The 23,719-nt window shown below is 45.5% G+C and overlaps 1 protein-coding gene across 2 annotated transcripts in view; it reads left to right on the top strand.

Moving 5' to 3' along the window:
* LOC126210566 (GILT-like protein 1) overlaps window positions 1-23,719 on the top strand; it is a 70,493-nt gene that overhangs the window by 29,325 nt on the left and 17,449 nt on the right. Inside the window, exons 5-6 of one of the 2 annotated variants that reach the window (XR_007540704.1) lie at window positions 1,480-1,548; window positions 15,877-16,046. Coding sequence is in view for 1 of the 2 variants with exons in the window: in XM_049939830.1 (XP_049795787.1) it covers window positions 1,480-1,548; window positions 15,877-15,981 (174 nt within the window). In the remaining variant the exon portion in view is untranslated. Of the gene's footprint in view, window positions 1-1,479; window positions 1,549-15,876; window positions 16,201-23,719 lie in introns of those variants that run through there. The other variant, XM_049939830.1, reaches the window with a different exon arrangement.

Raw genomic sequence — 23,719 nt, 5'->3', positions numbered from 1 at the left:
ACACGCTAGTAGCAACGTATCTAGATTCGCTTGTCGTGAAATCTCAAAACTATTTCACCGTTAGTCACTGTTCTTCTTGCAGCTGAAAGATGCCAAACGGTTCTGTGTTGTGAAAGCTTCCAGTAACATTGTAACTTCAATTCCTGATTTCCCCCCCCCCCCCTCATGTTATCATTTCATGTTTGGCGTTTTCTAATTTCCCTTACTGGAGAAGGGTTAAGACATTCCAAGTCCCAACCCTTCAATAAGTCTTCCTTCTTCGTCTTCTTCGTCTTCTTCTTCTTCTCCTTCGTTCCTTTTCCATTTGACCTAATCTCTGTAGTCCTCGTTGTATTCCCCTCCCAGAGATCCGATTGAGGGGAAGGTTTACTTCTGGAGTACAAAGAGGTCCATCCCATGAACGTCTAGGGAAGTAATTCCAGTGGTGGTTTCCCATTGCCTTCCACTGTCCTCCACATCCTGTCGGCTCACTGACCCAGTTTGCCGCTGGAGTTGGTTACCCAACCTTCCACTGGGTTGCTCAGCTTAACGGGGGCACCACGTGTAGGTAGGATTGTGGAGAATTGAGGTGAGAGAGGCTAAGATAACTCTCTTGTTGAATTAGAATTAGAAATTTATATTTGATCCAGAGAGCAAGAGTAAAAATAGGAGGTGTGATGAGTGAAGAAATTGAACTGGGAGGAGGTGTAAGACAAGGTTGTTGTTAATCACCAAAACTGTTCAATATATATCTGGAGGAAATTATTAGTGAAAGTTTTGATGGAAGGAGAGGAGTTTGTATAGGGGGTCGGAGAGTGGAGTGTATAAGATTTGCAGACGACATGGTTGTGATGACAGAGTGCAAGAGAGATGGAACAAATGTTTGATGATCTAAACACAAAATTAGAAGAATATGGAATGAAGATTAACGAGAAGAAAACGAAAAGCGTGGTAATTGATTGAAAGGGGAGAATATGTCGTATGAAAATAGGGGGAGAGAAAATAGAGCAAGTGAATAACTTCAATTACTTGGGAAGTGTAATAATGGATGATATGTATTGCTCAATAGAAATTACGAAAAGAATTGCAATGGTAAAAGATCTCAGGAAAAGACTTGCCAAATGTTACATCTGGAGCGTAGCACTATATGTTGCGAAGGTCTGGACATTGAGGAAGGAAGATGGAAGAAGATTGGAGGCACTAGAGATATGGATATGAAGCAAATTTTTTCGTTTTTTACTTTTGAAAATATATTTCACCATATATGTAACTTGGCTCTTTCACAAAAGCTTTTATGTCCCTAAGTTTGTAGAGAAGCGGTTTAACCGACCGGTGCAGCATTAATGTTCAAGGGCGAGACGGCTGGTGACCCATGTTACCGGGGTCGTTTCGAGGATATTTGTACCACATGGTCCCTAAAATACAGTCTGTTGGTGTTGAGTCAGGTTGAATTGTTCCTCTTGCGCACTCCTACATCTTTTGTTTTTACTTCTTTTTCAGAACAGAGGCAACCAGACCGCCATCTTGGATGACTTCTGGGAAGAAGTTGTTAAACTCTCCGAAGAAACAGTAAGTAAACCCATTTTCGTTTCAAGTCACTGTTCAAAGTTATGTGTCCTACATGACTGACGTGTGTACCTGCTGATTAAATTGAATCCGCGAGGTTTTAAAAGTTTGTAGCGTTTTATGTATTAGTGTAGGGTTTCGTAAATTACGTAATTACGGTATCCAGCCATAAAGTCACATGGAATAGTTTTGCCACATCTTGAGCGCAGCGGACCCCGTACTAGACGGGATCGGAGAAAGATGACGGAAGAAAAGGAGGAAGTTTTAATTTCTTCATCTATGCATAAATACTGCAACATACATCCACGAAATCCTACCTACTGTCGTCAGTTTTTACCACCTCCCCCTACCCCACCTACCCCCCTCCACACACGATTTCCTGTCCTTTACCAACTAAATTATCGCTTGATAACTGAGCAACAGTAGTTTTTTCTCCATTTCCTTGCAGTACCATCTCGTTAGTCGTTCCAGGCGGCGTTTAAACATCAGTCTCCAGTCCAGGTTTGACAGTCGAAACAGGTTTAACTGGTCTCTTCTCCTGCTGCACTGAGCGAGATGGTGCAGTATCTGAGGTAATTCATTTGCATTTTCCCATTTTATAAGTCAGAATTGAATGAAATACACTACCTGATGAAATCCGGATACGTGTTGGTGGGCGTTATAGGAAGGTCGTTCGGTAAGTAATGCCCCGCATTTTTTCAAGAAGCAGTTATATACATAGACAAACGTCCTTGTTGGTACTTCACATTTGGTGTTTGTTCTGTGCGCCGGTGAAGTCTAGAACCGTTCTGGCCGATGGCAGAGCCGCAGTACAGCGTCAGAATGGTGTCTACACACGACTCACTTTACAAGCAACGGCGCTGTTATTGAATTCTTGTGTACAGAAAAAGAAACCGTGGTGAACATCCGTAAACGTATGTGTGCAGTGTATGGCGATGCTGCAGTTGATAAGAGTACAGTTGAGCGATGTGTAAAGGAAGTTACAGCCTCAGGAAATGCAGAAACAGAGCTCCGGGATCAGCCACAGTCGACACGTCCTGTCACAGCCACTGCTCCAGACATGCTGAATCGTGCGGTTGCCATTATTCGTGCCGACCGGCGCGTCACAACACGACAATTGGCTCTACAGTTGTCGGTCAGCATTGGAGGTGCGTCTGCGATGATCGAGACTCTCTCATGTTCAAAGAGGTGCTCACGATGGGTTCCACGAATGCTCATAGATTCAAAGAAAGGCCATTTCATCTGAACTGCTGGAGCAATTTGAGACCGACGGAGAGGCCTTTCTGTCACGGATCGTTACAGGGGGACGAAAGCTGGGTGCACGACTTTGTGCCGGAAACAAAAAGGCAGTCCATTGAGTGGCATTATCCTCATTCACCACAAAAGAAGATTGTGATGGCGTCATTCTCGTGGATGTGAAGCCAAGAGGGTCAACCATCAATTCAGAGACATAATTGAAGACTCTGAATAAACTCAAGAACCGTTTCCGACGTGTTCCATCAGACAAGAATCCAGGAGAAATCTTGCTCCAACACGATAATGCACGCCCACACACAAGTCTGAGAACCCGGTGTTACGCCTTCTGCACCAATTGTTAGCAGCAGACGCAGTGGCTGCGCCAAAGACTGGGACGGCGTGGAGTTTTACAGTTATTTATTGAACTTTCTTTACAATTTCTCCCTCGTCGTCGCTGCCCAGCCCTGCGGATCCGTCCGCCTGGCTGCTGCTGTGTAGATTCTCCGACAATGCGCGCAACGCGCGCCGCTGATCGCACTTGGGAGCCTCAGACCACCAATGCTCCGCTGAAGCCAGGATGCCCTGTGGTTGAGATGAACTCGTCGCCGCTCGGCGCCTCAGTACAGGTACGCCCACGGATCCACGTCGCCGTGGCGTCAGCTGCCGACGCCTGCTGCACCGGCGGCTGGGAAGCCGTCAGTCGCGATGTCCGCGAGGTCCCGTCACGGACGGACGACGCGCCGTGGGGCCGGGTTGCCGTGAAGTCCGGGCGTCAGTCCCCGGCGGCGCCTGTGACCGAGATCGCGCTGCGGCCGGTCCTGCTGGAAGTTCTCGCTGTAGTTAGTCAGCCATGGTGCCGACCGAACTCGGGCCGACCTCCAGAGTTGACATCTGGCGGCGAACTTATGACTCCTGTGAGCTGGAACAGACTTCCGGAATCGTCACCTACGAAAATTGAACATTCGGACACGGACCACGTCTGTCCTCACATCCGAACTGCTTCCTAATGCCTTCTACCTGTTGCTGCCTGCGCTCCACTGTTTATATCCGGCAGGAGGACGTTTTTTACCCTCAGTGGCAGCTTTTTGTTATTACTACCGCAGTATATAGCAGTGTAACTTGGCGTGCTGGCCTCACTTCCCTTACTCAGCACTACCCAGGCTTCGCTCGGCGCTCGGTCTGCGTGCGTCCTTGCCTCAGCCTGCTGGTAGACTGCTGCTGTCAGCAAGGCTATCTGTGTCTGCCTACTTTGCAACGCCTCGGTCGCCGGCGTGCCTCTGTTTTGCCGTTCTCCACTGTCAACGCTTACTACACGTGGCTGCGACACCGGGAACATGTCGGACATCACTGCCTCGTGAACCCTACAGTGCAGACCTGGCACCCTCGGACTTCCATCTCTTCAGACCGCTTAAACATTCCCTACGGGGAAGACACTTTGAAGATGACGAGAGTGTCAGTCATGCAGTGAGAACATGGCTACACCTACAGGACAAGAGCTTTTACCAGCAGGGAATACATGCTCTTTCTAACATTCTACGTGGTGTCTGTTGGGTTCTAAGTCGTGTCTCCCTACGACTTTCGCGCAACGACGCTCTGAGCGTGTTTTTTAGGGAACTGACTAGTTTGGACCTGGGACCTGTTGCTGGTAAGGAGACGCCAGACCACACATGACCTGTAGAGTTCAGTGAGACTAGCGATGATATAATAAAATACTTAATGATTTCAGCGTCAGCTCCACTGCACTCCCTGTAAAAGAATCTTAATACTAACTAAATTTAGTGGAAGCGGTTCAAGGCTTTCCTATTTTTAGTCAGCTGGTAAAATAACGTCGAAAAAGGAGTTAAGTTTACCACTGGAAATTTTATTCTACTCACAAAACATTGTTTATAAATTGCACTATTGATAAAAGGAAATATTTTAATACAGGATGATAAAAACCAACTGCGTTCAACAAAAATGTGAACGAATATTCCCTGAATGGGTTTCCAAGTTATATAATGGATCGAAGGATGACCTATGCCATATCTATAATCTACGTTTAAATTAAGTTTCATGAAAGAGAAAACTATCAAAAATGGTCTACAGTGACCCTCAATTATCTTTAGTTATTTAACTTGTCATAAATTACAGTGGCTGATGTGGCTTCTCAATAATTATATAACATAAAAATCATGGCATTTCAGATTTTAACTTCTAATAGCAAATGTGAATACCACGAAGTTTAATTGACGATCAACACTAGTATTACGTAAAAAGGGGGTGTAACAGATGATACTTCTGCAGTTATGAGTGAAGGCCTATGCGCTGTTGTGTGGCATCGCGTGCGTTCATTACCTTGTAGTTGGTTAGACAGCGTCAGGGGGTGGTAGGCAGCACAGCTCTGCTCACCTCGCCGTCTCGGAAGCAACTCGTTCCTAACTTCTCCGTACTACAATTTACCGAAGTTGGTTTTAGAAAAGCTATCTGGCTGTGTTTTCAACTGACCAATCAGGGTCTCAATGTTAACCTTAAGCTCCACCTACAAAACTTCTGTCTATCCAATGAGAAACGTTATACTTTTCGTGGTGAGGCAATGTTTTTAATGTTTGCTACGTAACAGAGACGCGAAAAAGTCTCACGCTAAAGCTTGCAGCTGGTGTGGCCCTTTTAGTGTTATCGTAAGATCTATACTGTTCTTCTGGAGGGCTCTAGCTTTTAACATGGGCTGGGGGTGTTCTTGGATGTCGGCTGGCGACGTGGGTGTCCTTCCCTTATCGTAGGGCCTCCTAGCCTACACGACTCTGCTCTTGGCTTCTGTTCTCGTTTCTGCCCTCGGAGCTGCGTCTGTCTTACGGTGGGAAGGTATGATATGCATTTAGGCGCTCTTGTGTTAGTCTGTGGTATTCCATTTGCTCACTCGTTGATCGTATTACTTTGGTTAATTTAATGTCAGAATTTATTTGCAGCTATGTGACATACTGCCGGATTTGCTATCATGTCAGGGTTTTCATGGAAGGTGTTGGATTTGCCTCACACCTTACACATGCTCTTCCATAACGTTGCCGTAGGGCTATAGATCGTAATGAAGAGTACGTAGAGAAATAGGACATGGACAAGACCTCTTGATGTATATTGTTACCAAATTCTGACTCCTGACAATAAATATGTTTTGAGAAAAAAGAAGTGGGGCATTAGTTATTGAACGACCCTCGTATAATATGGCGATCTGAATTATGTCAGAGATACTTTGTGTGTAAGAGGAGCGGCATGCCTTTTTTTGTTGAAGAGCCGAGACCATAGATTTGTCCAAGAGCCGAGACCAGAAGGGTTAGTGACGTTGGACGCTCGGGTTTGGAGCCAAGTCAACGGTCTGACTTATCCGAAACGTATTCCATTTGGTCCATTTCGGAACTCGGGATAGGTGAGTCCACATTGGGAACGTTAGTGTCCCCCAACCATTGCCCCACAGATGCTGCTGCCTAACAGGGTGCATTGTCATGCTGACGCAAAGAATCATCTCCGAACAGTTCCTCTGCTGTACGCAGTGCGCAAAGCTACGTAAAACGTGCTCATACACTTGCACCTTGAGTGTTTTATATTGAGCGAAATAAGGGGACCACGAAAAATGCCGCCATACCGTAATAATACCTCGTCCATACCTCGCTCTTGGCACTACACATGATGGCAGGTGACTTTCTCCACGTATTTGCCGAACCGAAATGTATCCATCCGATTGCCATAGGGCATAGCACGATTCATCACTCCGTGCCACTCGCTTCCAGTCACCCACTGTGCAACGGTGTCGCTCTTTACACCAACTCGAGCACCGCTTAGGGCTGACCGCCGACATGTGTGGCTCATGAGGGACTGCCCAATCGTTGCACACCATTGTTTGTAGCTTCTTCTCACAGTCTTAGCGCTAGCTCGACTGCCCCGTAGCACACTGGAGCTCACTAATGGTTCCTTCCGCTACTTCAACGTGACTGGTTTTACGATCCAATCACATTCCGCAAAGCCCGCAAAGTTCTCCTGCTTCACAATACTCCCCCCTCCCCCTCTTCTTTTACACTGGTGGGTCGCTTCTTGGGCCACATAGTGGCCAGTTCCCCATTACATGGAGGCCCCCAGATACTTTTCACTTGATAGCGTATTTATATTTCTCAGTCTCACAATGACAGTAAACACACATTTCCTCTTGTAAGTAGAATTTACTGAGTAGATACTAGACATTTTTCTTGCTTCGTGCCTTAAGAGCAACTTGCGATCGGCTCATCTGTTCAACATTCTTTATCTTCGCGCTGGGAAAAGAAAGACTTTACGTTGCGGCTACCTTACCTTCTGTGGAAGGTGTGCTTCCCGTTCTTTGTTCTTTTTTTTTTTTTTTTTTTTTTTTTTGCAATGTGTATTTTATTCTTACTTGGTTTCAGTTAGTAAGATTACTAGTATATACACTACTGGCCATTAAAATTGCTACACCACGAAGATGAGACCTACAGACGCAAAATTTAACCGACAGGAAGAAGATGCTCTGATATGCAAATGATTAGCTTTTCAGAGCATTCACACAAGGTCGGCGCCAGTGGCGACACCTACAACGTGCTGACATGAGGAAAGTTTCCAACAGATTTCTCATACACAAACAGCAGTTCACCGGCGTTGCCTGGTGAAACGTTGTTGTGGTGCCTCGTGTAAGGAGGAGAAATGCGTACCATCACGTTTCCGACTTTGATAAAGGTCCGATTGTAGCCTGTCGCGATTGCGGTTTATCGTATCTCGACATTGCTGCTCGCGTTGGTCGAGATCTAATGACTGTTAGCAGAATATGGAATCGGTGGGTTCAGGAGGGTAATACGGAACGCCGTGCTGCATCTCAACGGCCTCGTATCACCAGCAGTCGAGATGACAGGCATCTTATCCGCATGGCTGTAACGGATCGTGCAGCCACGTCTCGATCCCTGAGTCAACAGATGCGGACGTTTGCAAGACAACAACCATCTGCACGAACAGTTCGACAACGTTTGCAGCAGCGTGGACCATCAGCTCGGACACCATGGCTACGGTTACCCTCGACGCTGCATCACAGGCAGGAGCGCCTGCGATGCTGTACTCGACGACGAACCTGGGTGCACGAATGGCAAAACGTCAATTTTTCGGATGAATCCAGGTTCTGTTTACAGCATCATGATGGTCGCATCCGTGTTCAGCGACATCGCGGTGAACGCACATTCGAAGCGTGTATTCGTCATCGCCATACTGGCGTATCACCCGGCGTGATGGTATAGGGTGCCATTGGTTACACGTCTCGGTCACCTCTTGTGCGCACTGACGGCACTATAAACAGTGGACGTTACATTTCAGATGTGTTACGACCCGTGGCTGTACCCTTCATTCGATCCATGCGAAACCCTACATTTGAGCAGGATAATGCACGACCGCATGTTGCAGGTCCTGTACGGGACTTTCTGCATACAGGAAATGTTCGACTGCTGCCCTGGCCAGCACATTCTCCAGATCTCTCACCAACTGCGAAAGTCTGGTCAATGGTGGCCGAGCAACTGGCTCGTCACAATACGTCAGTCACTACTGTTGATGAACTGTGATATCGTGTTGAAGCTGCATGGGGAGCTGTACCTGTACACGCCAACCAAGCTCTGTTTGACTCAATGCCCAGGCGTATCAAGGCCGTTACTACGGCCAGAGGTGGTTGTTCTGGGTACTGATTCCTCAGCGTCTATGCACCCAAATTGCGTGAAAATGTAATCACGTGTCAGTTCTAGTATAATATATGTGTCCAATGAATACCCATTTATCATCTGCGTTTCTTCTTGGTGTAGCATTTTTAATGGACAGTAGTATAAGAACTGGAATATGAAATTAGTAAACATTTATTATTTGCGTTTTAGGGTTATTTTTCATTATAATATTCATCACTTTTAGATTTAAAGTTACGAGCATTGCCAGTTTGTGGAAAATAAAATAAAAGGAGTAAAACATTATTAACAACTTGTCAGTACCCGGACTCCACTTATGAGTCGTAGAAATCCCCCACGTTATTCAGTCTGTACAATGAGCGAGCTTTGAAAGAAACCAAGGAGCAAAATTGGAAAAGGGATTAAAGTTTATGGTCAAGGAACAAAAACTTTGACGTCTGCCGATCGCACCATAATTCGTTCAGAAACGACAAAGGTCTTGGAGTGAGTCGATAGGAGGTTATAAGATGAACGTAAACAAAACGAAACAAGTAAAGGAGACTCGAAAACTGGGATATGAGTTCTTCTATTTGTGTAACAAAATAATAAATGAAGGGCAAAGAAATGAGTATATAACATCCTGACTCACACTAGCAAAAAAGCATTTCTGAAAAAGAAGGCATTTCCTAACATCGAATATAAATTTAAGCCTTAATAAGTCATTTTTAATGGAATTTGTTTGGGCTGCTAACCTCGTACGGAATTGAGACGTAGACGATAAAGAGTTTAGACGAAAAAAGAATAGATGCTTTAGAAATTCGGTGTCACGAAAGGATGATGAAGAGTGGAGGGCAGATAGAATAATTAAGTAGGAAGTGCTGAATAGAATTAGGGAGAAAATGAATCCCTCGCAGAAGTTGACTAAAAGAAGGGATCGGTTGACACGACGCATTTTGAGGCATCAAGAGATCAGCAATTTAGTACTGGAGGGAACTATTTGTGATGGAGGCAGACCTAGAGATGAATACTATAGGCAGATTCAGAGAGATTTAGGTTGCAGTAGTTATTCGGAGGTAAAGAGGCTTGTACAGCAAAGAGCAGCATAGAGAGCTACATCGAACCAGTCATCGGCCTGACGTCAAGAACAACAACAACATCAACTACTTCAATTTTCAGAGGGAAATTATACCAGAATCTGCGTCTCATTAGATTTTGACACGCTTTTAGGACCAATGAACTATGTAGCAAAAAGAGATCTAAAAAGTCTTTAAAAAGGAATGAAGCTATGAGAAAAATTTCGACCTAGAGTAATCTTCTAACAGCACTTTCTTGTTACATATCGCTGGCAAATACAACAAATCTACTGCAAACCTGTGAAACGTAATTTTCATACCATAGCATAATATAGAAAACGAGGAAACCCTTCGGGGGTGAAGTTTTAGATTAATAAATTTCTCTGTTCCGAATAAATGTTAGTTTTTTAAAAGAACATGAGAGAGAAAAGACCTAAGTCACACTGTCAAAAGTTATGTCTTTGATCGCCATCGCTTAGAGAAGGATACATCTTTGGACCAGAACATAAACAATGCGTCTGCCTGCAGTTTTTCTGACGACGTTTATTTTATTTTATTTTTTTGAAACATCAGTCTTTTGATGAGACCCGCCACGAATTCCTCTCCTGTGCCAACCTCTTCATCTCAGAGTAGCACTTGCAACCTACGTCCTCAGTTATATGTTGTATATATTCCAAAATGTTTCTTCTTCTACGGTTTTTATACTCTGCATTCCCTCTCTTACAAGGTAACTAGTCCCTGATACCTTCACACGTATTCTGTCATCGTGTCCCTTCACATTGTCGATTTTTTCCACATATTCCTCTCTTCGCCGATTCTGCTTGGATCTCTTCATTCCTTACTTTGTTAGTCCATCTAATTTTGAAGATTCTTGTGTAGCACCACATCTCAAATCCGTTCTCTTCTGCTCAGATTTTCCCACAGTCCATGTTTCACTACCATACTATGCTGTGCTCTAAACGTACATCCTCAGAAATTTCTTCCTGGAGTTAAGGCCCATGCTTGGTACTAGGAGACAACTCTTGGCCACGAATGTCCTTTCTGCCAGTGCTCGTCTACTTTTTTATGTCCTCCGTGCTCCGTCCATCACGGGTTATATTGCTGCATATGTAGCAGAGTTCCTTAACTTCATCTACTTTGTCATCGGCAATCCTTCTGCTACTTTCATTACTTCTGCCTTTCTTAGATTTGCTACCAGTCCGCATTTTGTACACATTAGACTGTTCCATTCAACAGCTCCTGTAATTCATCTTCACTGAGGATAGCACTCTCATCAGCGAATCTTATCATTCAAATCCTTTCGCCTTGAATTTTAATCCCACTCTTGAATCTTCCTTTTATTCACGTCATTGCTTCTGTGATGAATAGGTTGAATATTAGGGGCGAAATACTTCATCCCTGTTTTACACCCTTCGCAATCCAAATACTTCGTCCGTGGCTTTCCACTCGTATTCTTCCCTCTTGGCTCTTGTACATACTGTGTATTACCCGCCTTTTCGTATAACTTTCCCCTACTTTTTTTCAGAATTTTAAACATCTTGCACGATTTTGATTGTCAAACTTTTCTCCAGGTCGACAAATCCTATGTACGTGTCTTGATTTTTCTCCAGTCTTGCTTCCATTACCAGCCGCAGTGTCATAAATGCCTCTCTGGTGCCTTTACCTACCCTAAAGCCAAACTGATAGTCATCTATCACATCCTCAATTTTCTGTTCCATTCTTCTGTATATTATTCTTGTCAGTAACTTGGATGTATGAGCTGTCAAGCTGATTGTGCGATAACTCTCGCACTTGTCAGATTTTGCAGTCTATTGAACTGTCTGGATGATTTTTTTTTTCCGAAGGGCTGACAGTATATCGCCAGTCTCACACAGTCTACACACTAACATCAGTAGTCGTTTTGTCGCCACTTCCCTCAGTGATTTTAGAAATTCTGATGGAATGTTGTCTATCCCTTCTGCCTTATTTGATCTCAAGTCCTCCAAAGTTTTTTAAATTCTGATTCTAATACTGGACCCCCGACTCTTCTAAATCGGCACCTGTTTCTTCTTCTATCACATCAGAGAAAGCTTCCCCTTCATAGAGGCCTTCGATGTACTCCTTTCACCTATCCACTACCTCCTCTGCATCTGCGGGATTCCCATTGCCCTCTTAATGTTGCCACATTTGCATTTAATTTCAACGAAGGTTGTTTCTGGTTTTCTGTATGTTGAGTCAGTCCTTCCGCCAACCATTTATTTTTCGATTTCTTCAAATTTTTCTTGCAGCCATTTCGTGATAGCTCCCTTGCACTGGTATTTATTTCATTCCTAAATGACTTGTGTTTCTGTATTTCCCTGGAAATTTTTGTATTTCTTTCGTCGATCAGCTGAAGTATTATGGTCACTACTGTAACATATGGCTTCAGTGCCGTTATGTGGAATATAGATCAGCTGGCTCCAAACAAAGAATAGACACCAGCAACAGGAAACAGTTGGGTGGGTTGGTTGGTTGGTCTGGGGGTACCAAACAGCGAGGTCATCAGTCGCATGGGATAAGGGAAGGACGGGGAAGGAAGTCGGCCGTGCTCTTTCAAAGGAACCATCGCAGCATTTTCCTGAAGCGATTTAGTGAAATCACGGGGAACCTAAATCAGAATGGGCGGACGCTGGTTTGAACCGTCGTCCTCCCGAATGCGAGTCCAGTGTGTTAACCCCTGCGCCACCTCGCTCGGTAGGAAACAGTCAGCTAGGATAGCTTAAGTTAGGACATGTCTGATTACATACGTTTTATAGCGTATAGCTGTGTTTTGTGTCAGACATTAGGCAGCAGATCGTAGGCGAAGGTGTGAACTGCGCGAAGCTGCGGCACAGTAAGCAGTAAGGCTTCGTCAGTTAATAACGCTGAGTGACTGGTTGCAGCCGTAAACTGCACTATCAAGCTGCACCCTGCTCAATTAAACGTAGCTATGAAAATTAATGCTTTCTTGCGCGTGGATGTTGAAAATTGCCTTTAACTGTCAATACAAGTTCTGACAAGTTCTCTGCTAACTTGGTGTATATGATATTCATGGGTAAGAGAAATAGTTCAGTTAGATAAATCCAGTACTTAGCTTTTTTCAGTGTCTCTGAAGAAAATTGGTCGTTCTCTTGAGGTTTGCTGGTCTTGAAATGAGAACTGAGACATCACGTGGCTTCGAATTTCCAATTTGTTTCCCGTGAACGACTTGGCTGGTTGTTAGTTGCATAATGGAGCACATTTCAACTAGTTTCATCACACCAAAAGCTCACATGACAACAGTTTTCGTGATAATTTACTGATCAATATCGAAAACCGACAACATCACGGCATTGGAACAAAGCGAAACTGATTGTACAAAGCACTGCTATTTGCGTTCATTTCTGGAAAACAAAAGACGTATGGATTGCTTGAAAAGGTAGATCTTATTTCTGACTGTGTGTGTAATAATACAAATTACGAACTGTCTTATTCCGCGCATTTGACTAGTATTTACAAGAGAACAGAATGCAAATCTCCATTCTTATATTAATATCCGGTTTTCTTATCAGTGAAAATTTAGATAATCCTGTGTGTTTTTTACGTAGGAGCAAAACAAAAATTCAAGATTTTTTAAGAAATCACGAATTAGAAATCGAAGTTCTATGTATATCGCGTTTGTAAAATATTGTAAACATTTTGCAAGTAAGTAGTTTTTTAATAAATAAAAAAGTTTTGCGTCAGATAATTAGGTTTTCGTTAAGAAAAGAGCATTGTTTAGACAGCGAATAGTAGCTGCAAAGATCCCCTACAGAACTTCATCATTTATGTAATATGTACTGTGTTTCAAAAAAATTAAGCAACGGAAAGTTACTTTAGTTTGTGGAAGTGTCTTCAAACCTATGTTGCCGTTCGAACTTCTGTTTCAGAAATTTATAGGATGAACATCTTTCTAAGGTTTTATGTATACAAACTGTAACTTACGAAAATGTTCTCGTTAATTAAAAAAAAGAAGGTAATAGCTGAAAATGCTCCAGTCTGTCAAAGGCTTCCACAAAATCCATGTCTCACATATTAAGGAACGAGAATGGTGTCGAACATTTCACAATTAAAAGCGGCATTGAAAGATTCATTCTGTCAGCCTGGAATATTTAAGATGGAATAATGACAAAATATGAAAAAAGATTAAACAAGTAAGCTTTTTTTTAATTAGACAAGAAAAAAAATGGCTCTGAGCACTATGGGACTCAACTTCTGAGGCCATTAGTCCCTAGAACTTAGAACTAGTTAAACCTAACTAACCTAAGGACATCACAAACATCCATGCCCGAGGCAGGATTCGAACCTGCGACCGTAGCGGTCCTGCGGTTCCAGACTGCAGCGCCTTTAACCGCACGGCCATTTCGGCCGGCAATTAGACAAGAGACATTCCCCCCCCCTTCCCCCCGCACACACACACACACACACACACACACACACACACACACACAGTTTCACGGAAATGTAACTCTGAAGAACATGGCTGGGCAGCCAGTAACAATTCTATTTGGAGGTTATGAAATGGCTTCGCAGAAATTTGTCACAAAAACGTCCGGCTTTGTGGGATTCTGGAGTATGGTTCCTGCATCACGACAACGCTCCCACACACACGGCTCTCAGCGTTCGCCAGTTTTTGGCCTCTACGAAGACGACTACCTTGATCCACGCGCTCTATTCGCCGGATTTAGCACCCTCGGACTTCTTCCTATTCCCGAGGATGAAAAGAGACTTGAGAGGGAAGCGTTTTGCAGATGTGGAAGACGTAAAACGCAATGTCATGAAAGTGCTAGCAGGTATCAAAGAGGACAAATTTGAAAGGTGCTTCGAACACTGGAATGAACGTTTGAACAAGTGTATTAATGTTAATGTGTATGAAAGTTGCATTTGTGTAGAGTGTGTGTGTGTGTGTGTGTGTGTGTGTGTGTGTGTGTGTGTGTGTGTGTGTGTGTGTGTGTGTGTGTGTGTGTATTTGTATGTGTTGGTGTCTTTTGTCTAATTTAGAAAAAAAGCTTACTTGTTTAGCAGTCTTTTTGTTGTGCCTGTCTGCGATGCAGCATTTCCGCTACGTGGTGAGTTCTTTTCATACACTGAAGAGCCAAAGAAACTGGTACAAGTGCCTAATATCGTGTAGGACCCCCGCTAGCATACAGAAGTGCCGCACTACGACGTGGCATGGGCTCGACTAATGTCGGAAGTAGTGCTGGAGAGAACTGACATCCTGAATCCTGCAGGTCTGTCCATAAATCCGTAAGAGTACGAGCGGGTGGAGATCTCTCCTGAACAGCACTTTGAAAGGCAACTCAGATATGCTCAATAATGTTCATGCATGGGGAGTTTGGTGGCCAGCGGAAGTGATTTAACTCAGAAGAAAGTTCGTGGAACCAGTGTGTAGCAATTCTGGACGTGTGGAGTGTCGCACTGTCCTGCTGGACTTGCCCGAGTCCGTCGGCATGCACAGTGGACGTGAATGGATGCAGGTGATCAGACAGGATGCTTCAGCACGTGTCACGTGTCAGAGTCGTATGTAGACATATCAGGGGTCCCATATTACTCAACTGCCCACGCCCCGCGGAGCCTCCACCTGTCATGCAGTGACCATGGATTCATGAGGTTATCTCCATACACATACACGTCCATCCGCTCGAAACAATTTGAAACGAGTCTCATCTGAGTAGGCAACATGTGTCCAGATATCAACAGTCCAATATCGGGCTCAGGCGAGGCGTAAACCTTTGTGTCGTGCAGTGATCAAGAGCACGCGAGTGGGCCTTCGGCTCCGAAAGCCCACATCGATGACGTTTCGTTGAATGGTTCGCACGCTGACACTTGTTGGGGGCCCAGAATTGAAATCTGCAGCAATTTGCGGAGGGGTTGCGCTTCTGTCACGCTGAACAATTCTCTTCAGTCGTCGTCGGTCCCGTTCTTGCAGGGTCTCTTTCCGCTGGCAGCGATGTCGGAGATTTGATGTTCTACCTGGTTCCTGATATCCACGCTACACTCCTGAAATGGTCGTTCGGGAAAATCCCCACTTCATCGCCACCTCGGAGATGCCGTGTCCCATCGCTCGTGTGCCGACTGTAACACCACGTTCAGACTAAGTTAAATCTTGATAACCTGCCGTTGCAGCAGCAGCAGTAACCGATCTAACTACTGCGTGTTATGTAGGCGTTGCCGACCGCAGTGCCGTATTCTGCCTGTTTAAATATCTCCGTATTTGAATACGCATGCCTATACCAGATTCTTTGGCGCTTCAGTGTATACTGGCTTACATCTTTACGACTTACTGACGAAGTTTCCGTGCCGAACGGACGAGTTGAGCTCTGTCTTTCTCTCTCCAGGGACGGAGGAGTGGCGCCAGCCTCGGTGGAGGGCGGCCTCTGCCTCTGCTGCTGCTTCTGCTGCTGCTGCCATTCTGCGGCCTGCTGGTGCGGTACGGGGCGTAGTGGGGTGCTGGGGGTCACCGCGTCTCAAGCTGGCGAAGTTCAGAGCTCGTCGTGGAAGCGGAAAGGTACAGAGCATCCACATCCCAGGGTTTTGAATTTAGGTTATCCGACCATGAAAACAGTACCTTGTTTACTGTATGATGATATCCGACAGCGGATGTACACTCTTGTAAAGTAGAAAGTCTTTGTGAGAGCTGGTCTGCCTAGCGTAATCGAACTGTGAATGTGCTAAAAAATAAAAAAATAAAATAAAATAAAAAAATAAAAAATAAATAAATAAAAATAAAATACAATAAAATGCCTGCTCAGGGAAAGAGAGAAAGAGAATTTTGCGGCCAAGGAACAGAAGACCGAAGGTAAAGGATGAAGCAGAACGACTGATATAGTTTCTCTCCCTTTTATGAAAAAAGTAACGGAACAGACAGGTAAGGTGTTACAGAAATATAACATCAGACCGGTATTTACACCAACAAAGAAAATAAGTCAAGCACCGGGATCTGTGAAGAATAAACGCCCTTCTCTGTCGACATGTGGTGGATACAAAATTCCGTGTACGTGAGCTAAAGTTTATATTGGAACTACCAAGAGAAACGTAAATACACGGCTAAAAGTGCACAAAAGTCTTTGCCGACTAGGAAAAATAGAGAAATCAGCAGTAGCAGAGCACGCTCTTCAGTCAGGAAACCACGAAGTGGAGTTTTCTGAACCAGAAATTTTATCTACAACGTTAAATTATTATCCGCGACTATGTAGAGGATAATTTTAATAGGAAGCAGGAGCCAATGAAACTCGGCGACATACGGACAGTAGCTCTGCAGAATCGCTAGACAATTTTATCTTTGAGAAGAAGACAATAGATAGCTGACAAGGATTATATCAGTTCATCACGTGTTACATCGACCACGCCCCATTTTCTACAGTATGTATGTCTCTCTCGAACGTCCGACCGGCCGGTCGGCAAGACTCAGCGGAGGAGCGCCTGTGATGATGTCCAGTGCAGTCCTGGACGAAACGTCAGGAACAGAAGAGTTTCTTGAACCACGACTTCCCGAATGGTTTACCAGCCGCTATGTTGCCTGGTGAAACGTTGTTGTGATGCCTCGTGTAAGGAGGAGAAATGCGTACCATCACGTTTCCGACTTTGGTAAAGGTCGGATTGTAGCCTATCGCGATATCGTTTTATCGTTTCGCGACATTTCTGTTCGCGTTGGTCGAGATCCAATAACTGTTAGCAGAATCTGGAATCGGTGGGTTCAGTAGGGTAACACAGAAGGCCGTGCTGGATCCCAACGGCCTCGTACCACTAGCAATCGAGATGACAGGCATCTTATCCGCATGGCTGTAACGGATCGTGCAGCCACATCTCGATCCCTGAGTCAACAGATGGGGACGTTTGCAAGACAACAACCACCTGCACGAACAGTCCGATGACGTTTGCAGCAGCACGGACTATCAGCTCGGAGACCACGACTGCGGTTACCCTTGACGCTGCATCAGAGAGGAGCGCCTGCGATGGTGTACTCAACGACGAACCTGGGTGCACGAATGGTAAAACGTCATTTTTTCGGATGAATCCAGGTCCTCTTTACAGCATCATGATGGTCGCATCGGACTATAAGCGTGTATTCGTCATCGCCATACTGGCGTATCACCCGGAGTGATGGTAAGGGGTGCCATTGGTTACACGTCTCGGTCACCTCTTGTCCCCATTGACGGCACTTTGAAGAGTGGACGTTACATTTCAGATGTGTTACGACCCTTCGGAACCCTACATTTCAGCAGGATAATGCATGACCGCATGTTGCAGGTCCTATACGGGCCTCTCTGGATACAGAAAATGTTCGACTGCTGCCCTGGCCAGCGCATTCTCCAGATCTCCCGCCAATTGAAAACGTCTGGTCAATGGTGGCCGAGCAACTGGCTCGTCACAATACGCCAGTCATTACTCTTGATGAAATGTGGTATCGTGTTGAAGCTGCATGGGCACCTTGTACCTGAATACGCCATCCAAGCTCTGTTTGACTAAATGCCTAGGCGTATCAAGGCCGATATTACGGCCAGAGGCGGTTGTTCTGGGTACTGATTTCTCAGGGTCTATGCACCCAAATTGCGTGAAAATGTAATCATAAGTTCTAGTATAATATATTTGTCCAATGAATACCCGTTTATCATCTGCATTTCTTCTTGGTGTAGCAATTTTAATGGCCAGTAGTATAAATTATCTGACAGACAGAGGGAGCAGCAGTGTGCTGTTGTTTGCTGTTGACGCTGTCCGTTATTAGAATTAGCAAACTTAAACACTTCAGACATTGGACACTATCTACTGTACTGATCCCACAGCTCTGACACAGAAGACTGAGGAAAGTCGATTGAGCTTCAACCCCAAGTCACCAAACGCGCAGTTCTCCAACCTCCAGTCGTTCCGTACATTCATAGAAACGGCTTTGAGTAAACGAGTTTCTAGAAAATGAGTCCAGTCATCCGAAATTCAAACTGTCCGGTGGTAACAGAATCCCTTATCGTTTGCGCAGCAAATAACTTGAGAGTGTTAGAAGCACTCAAGGGAAATGACACACTTCTGCAACCGATTAGTTTCTCATGGTGGGGGTTTACGGTCCTTTGTACGAGGTAATATTCACCGTTGACAGGAGAGTGTCTTTATTTCACAGTTCCAGTTTCTCCTTTTGGGCCATTACCAAGTGATACTGCAGAATCTTTTTTGCAATACGACTCGATAATGGCTCAAAAGTCGAAATTGCATCTGTGAAATAAAGATACTCTACAGTCAACGGCGAATACGGTGTGCTGTAAGAAATTCTACAGCCGTAAGACAAAATGGCACCGCTCTGTACAAACGAGGCACTACCATGCAAGCTTCTCCGAACCGGATAACAATCGGACATTCCTCCAATTGTAACTGATGTGCCTTCGAGCCACTCCCAGCCCGTAAAGAGCAGTGCAAAAATTATACTCCTTAGTGTTCATTAAATTCTCAGCCAACTTGAATTCCTTCCGTAGTATATGGTTTAAATATAAGTTCGATGAAGTATTTGCAAGCTGTTTGATATATTTCTGTTTTGCGTTTTTTTATTTTCCTTTTTTGTTGAGGAAATTGTGTTTTCTAGCGCTGTATGATAAATCTGTATTAAACCTGAATTAAACATGGACGATTTCAGTGTTTCTGGACGGCCGCGGTGGCCGAGCGGTTCTAAGCGCTTCAACCCGGAACCGCGCGACTACTACGGTCGCAGGTTCGAATCCTGCCTCGAGCATGGATGTGTGTGATCTCCTTAGGTTAGTTAGGTTTAAGTAGTTCTAAGTTTAGAGGACTGCTGGCCTCAGAACCAATTTTTCTGTAAGCACTCTTTTCTATTAAGTAACAGACAGAAGGATAGCCATGTAGAACACAAATGTTCAATAGATTACCCAGCTCTTTATACATTCTCATTCAGCTTCTAGACGGTTCACTGCTTCCGGTTTTTAGGGGACTAGTAAGACAGATCACATACGTGAAGAAAGCGATCATTACGAAGTATCTCCCGACACGTATGCAACACACCTAACGTACAGGTAACGCAGGTGTGACCTTAACTTACCAAAGCTCCTAGGAAAAGTACCGCAGTGTACGCCTGCTTACGACGTTCTGGCCTAGTTAACGGTCGTTTTACAACTCCGGTCACCATTAAACAACTGTGTGGTGTAGTCTGCTCAAGATGCGCACCACTAACCCTGTAATCAGGCACCTCGGGGATCTTTTATATTCTCTAACTTGCACTTATTTACATTTAAAGAGAGCCGAAACTCATTACGCCGCTTCTAAATCTTGTCCAAATCTTCGTGCATTTCCTTACTATCGCCCAACGATGGCACATACTTGCAGACAACAGCACTGTCAGTTAATAAAGGAGCTGATTATAATAAATGATGAATGATTTAAATACACTAACGAAAAGAAATAGCAACACCAAAAAAGAGTTGTGCAATATAAACGAAAGTCGGTAGTCGTGTTTGTATACCTGGAAGATGATGCCTGCTCTGTTTTCGCGCCAGTCGCGTACGATTGGTGGTAGTAGCGCCACAATGAGGATGCAAATCAGGTTTGCTTTGAATACACAGTCGTGGGGGTTAGTTACCTTTGAGACTGGATGTGGTGAGTTGATGAATGCCTTTAAGGCCACAAAGACGCCATCGACAGCACGCGACGTGGCCGTGTCATAGCGCTCAGGCAAGATGGATGTGGCTTCTGTGATACTGCAGAAAGACGTGGCAGGAATGTAGCAAATGTAGATGACTGCTGGCAGTGGTCACCACGAGAATGTGCGGTCGCAAGATCTACATCTACATCTACATGATTACTCTGCAATTCACATTTAAGTGCTTGGCAGAGTGTTCATCGAACCACAATCATACTATCCCCCTACCATTCCATTCCCGAACAGCGCGCGGAAATCGAATTCCAACGGATTTCTTTTGAACTCATGTGGATCACCTCACACTTTTCGTTGTTTAGCGTCAACTGCCACCTGCCACACTATACATCAATATTTTCTAAATCGCTTTGCAACTGATACTGGTCTTCGGATGACCTTACTAGACGGTAAATTACAGCATCATCTGCGAACAACCTAAGAGAACTCCTCAGATTGTCACCCAGGTCATTTATATAGATCAGGAACAGCAGAGGTCCCAGGACGCTTCCCTGGGGAACACCTGATATCACTTCAGTTTTACTCGATGATTTGCCGTCTATTACTACGAACTGCGACCTTCCTGACAGGAAATCACGAATCCAGTCGCACAACTGAGACGATACCCCATAGGCCCGCAGCTTGATTAGAAGTCGCTTGTGAGGAACGGTGTCAAAAGCTTTCCGGAAATCTAGAAATACGGAATCAACTTGAGATCCCCTGTCGATAGCGGCCATTACCTCGTGCGAATAAAGAGTTACCTGCGTTGCACAAGAATGATGTTTACTGAAACCATGCTGATTACGTATCAATAGATCGTTCCCTTCGAGGTGATTCATAATGTTTGAATATAGTATATGCTCCAAAACCCTACTGCAAACCGACGTCAATGATATATAGGTCTGTAGTTCGATGGATTACTCCTACTACCCTTCTTAAACACTGGTGTGACCTGCGCAATTTTCCAATCTGCAGGTACAGATCTATCGGTGAGAGAGTGGTTGTATATGATTGCTAGGTAGGGAGCTATTGTATCAGCGTAATCTGAAAGGAACCTAATCGGTGTACAATCTGGACCTGAAGACTTGCCCGTATCAAGCGATTTGATGAGTGGGCTCTGGACGGCCACGTGGCGCTGACGAGAGAGAAGAGCATTGTGTTCGGCGTAGGGCTCCGGCACAACCTGCTGCGTCCCTCTGTGCACTTTCCATCACAGTGATGCCACAAACTGTCACAAATCGGTTACTCCAAGGACAGCATTCACGGCCACATCAAGTTAACGATGGAAGTCGAGACAGATCGTGCATTGCCCTTCCTCGACGTCCTCGTTCGACGGAAAACCAATGGGCACCTCAGCCACAGTGTCTACAGGAAACCGACACACACAGATCGGTATCTGCACGCTCTCAGCCACCACCATCCGGCGCAAAAACGTGGCGTTCTGGATACCCTCTTCCGTCGTGCTAAAGTCTTCTCACACGCTGAAAGTCTTCTGCCACTAGAAATGAGCCACCTCCGAAAAATCTTCCGGGAAAACGGGTACAGCCACGGACAGGTGTCACAGGCTATATCTGGTGTGACACGCAAGAAACACTCCAAAGGAGAAGAGAACACCATCGAAGAAGAAAGCAAGAAACTTGTGTTTCTGCCTCTTCAAGAGGTATCCCCCCTGCTGGTCCGGGGATTAGAATAGGCCCGAGGTATTCCTGCCTGTCGTAAGAGGCGACTAAAAGGAGTCCCTCCCCCTCAAGGGGGTCGTTAGCGCCTGCGTCCGGAGACGGATGGTTCCACGACCTCTATTTGCGGTCATTTTCCTTTTTCACTTCTCGTTTCTTCCTTCCTTTGGTTGGTTCCTTTCTTTGCTCTTCTCCACCTCACTGTCTTCCTTACTCTTTCCATTGTGTTCTTCTCCTTGCCTTCTCATTGCCTTCTTCTCCTTGCCTTCTCATTGCCTTCTCATTGCCTTCTTCTCCTTGCCTTCTCATTGCCTTCTTCACCCTGCCTTCTCTAGTCTCCGCCTCGGCGTTTGAGACAGTCTGTCCTCTCTCTCCCTCTCTCTCTTCTTTTTCCTCTTCTTCCTTCCTCCCTGTGCGTGCCTGAAGGCCGACCCACGCGTTCGCCTCCCTCTTTTTATTCGTTCCTGTTTAATGGATCGACGGTTCAGGGTACGTGTGGGTTCTGTCCTGTCCGACATCTTTCGCCAGGAGAATGGGGTGCCACAGGGCTCAGTTTTGAGCGTCGCTCTCTTCGCCATCGCGATCAATCCAATAATGGATTGCCTCCCAGCTGATGTATCAGGCTCCCTTTTCGTGGACGATTTTACCATCTATTGCAGCGCGCAGTGTACACGTGTCCTGGAGCGCTGTCTTCAGCGTTCTCTTGACCGTCTTTACTCCTAGAGTGTCGCCAATGGCTTCCGTTTTTCTGCCGAGAAGACAGTCTGTATTAACTTCTGGCGCTACAAAGAGTTTCTCCCACCGTCCTTACGACTCGGTCCCGTTGCTCTCCCAATCATGGAGACAACAATCTTACATTTGACAGGAAACTTAGCTGGTCTCCACATGTGTCATATTTGGCTGCCCGTTGTACCCGTTCTTTAAATGTCCTCCGTGTTCTCAGTGGTATGTCGTGGGGAGCGGATCGAACCGTCCTGCTTCATCTATATCGGTCGATCGTCCGCTCCAAGCTGGATTATGGGAGCTTCGTATACTCCACTGCACGGCCATCCATCTTACGCCGCCTCAACTCCATACAACATCGGGGTTTACGACTTGCGATCGGAGCGTTTTATACTAGTCCCGTAGAGAGTCTTCATGCTGACGCTGGCGAATTGCCACTCACCTACCGGCGCGATATACTGCTTTGTCGGTATGCCTGTCGGCTACTGTCAATGCCCGACCACCCGTCTTATCGTTCCTTTTTTGATGACTCTCTCGACCGTCAATACGGGTTGTATGTCTCTGCCCTGCTACCCCCTGGAGTTCGCTTTCGTCGCCTCCTTCAACACCTTAATTTTTCACTCCCTGCAACCTTTCGAGTGGGCGAGAGCCACACGCCACCTTGGCTCCAGGCTCACGTCCGCGTTCACCTTGACCTCAGCTCGCTCCCAAAAGAGGTTACCCCCGGTTCGGTCTACCACTCCCGTTTTGTTGAACTTCGTTCGAAGTTCATCAATATGACCTTCATCTATACAGATGGCTCAAAGACCAATGACGGGGTCGGGTGTTCTTTTATTGTCGGTGCACAAAGTTTCAAATACCGGCTCCATGGCCATTGTTCGGTCTTCACAGCTGAGCTCTTTGCCCTCTACCAGGCTGTTCTTTACATCTGCCGCCACCGACATTCTGCATATGTCATTTGCTCCGATTCCCTGAGCACCATCCAGAGCCTCAGTGATCCGTATCCGGTTCACCCTTTCGTGCACCGGATCCAACGCTCTCTTCAGCAGCTGGTGGACGTCGGTTCACCGGTTAGCTTTATGTGGGTCCCTGGCCATGTCGGTATCCCTGGGAACGAAGCTGCAGATGCCGCGGCCAAGGCTGCGGTCCTCC

This window comes from Schistocerca nitens, chromosome 10, assembly GCF_023898315.1.
Source record: "Schistocerca nitens isolate TAMUIC-IGC-003100 chromosome 10, iqSchNite1.1, whole genome shotgun sequence".
Taxonomy (NCBI): Eukaryota; Metazoa; Arthropoda; class Insecta; order Orthoptera; family Acrididae; genus Schistocerca; species Schistocerca nitens.
Note: the sequence above shows the minus strand (reverse complement) of the source record. Positions and strands in the feature narration are given on the sequence as shown.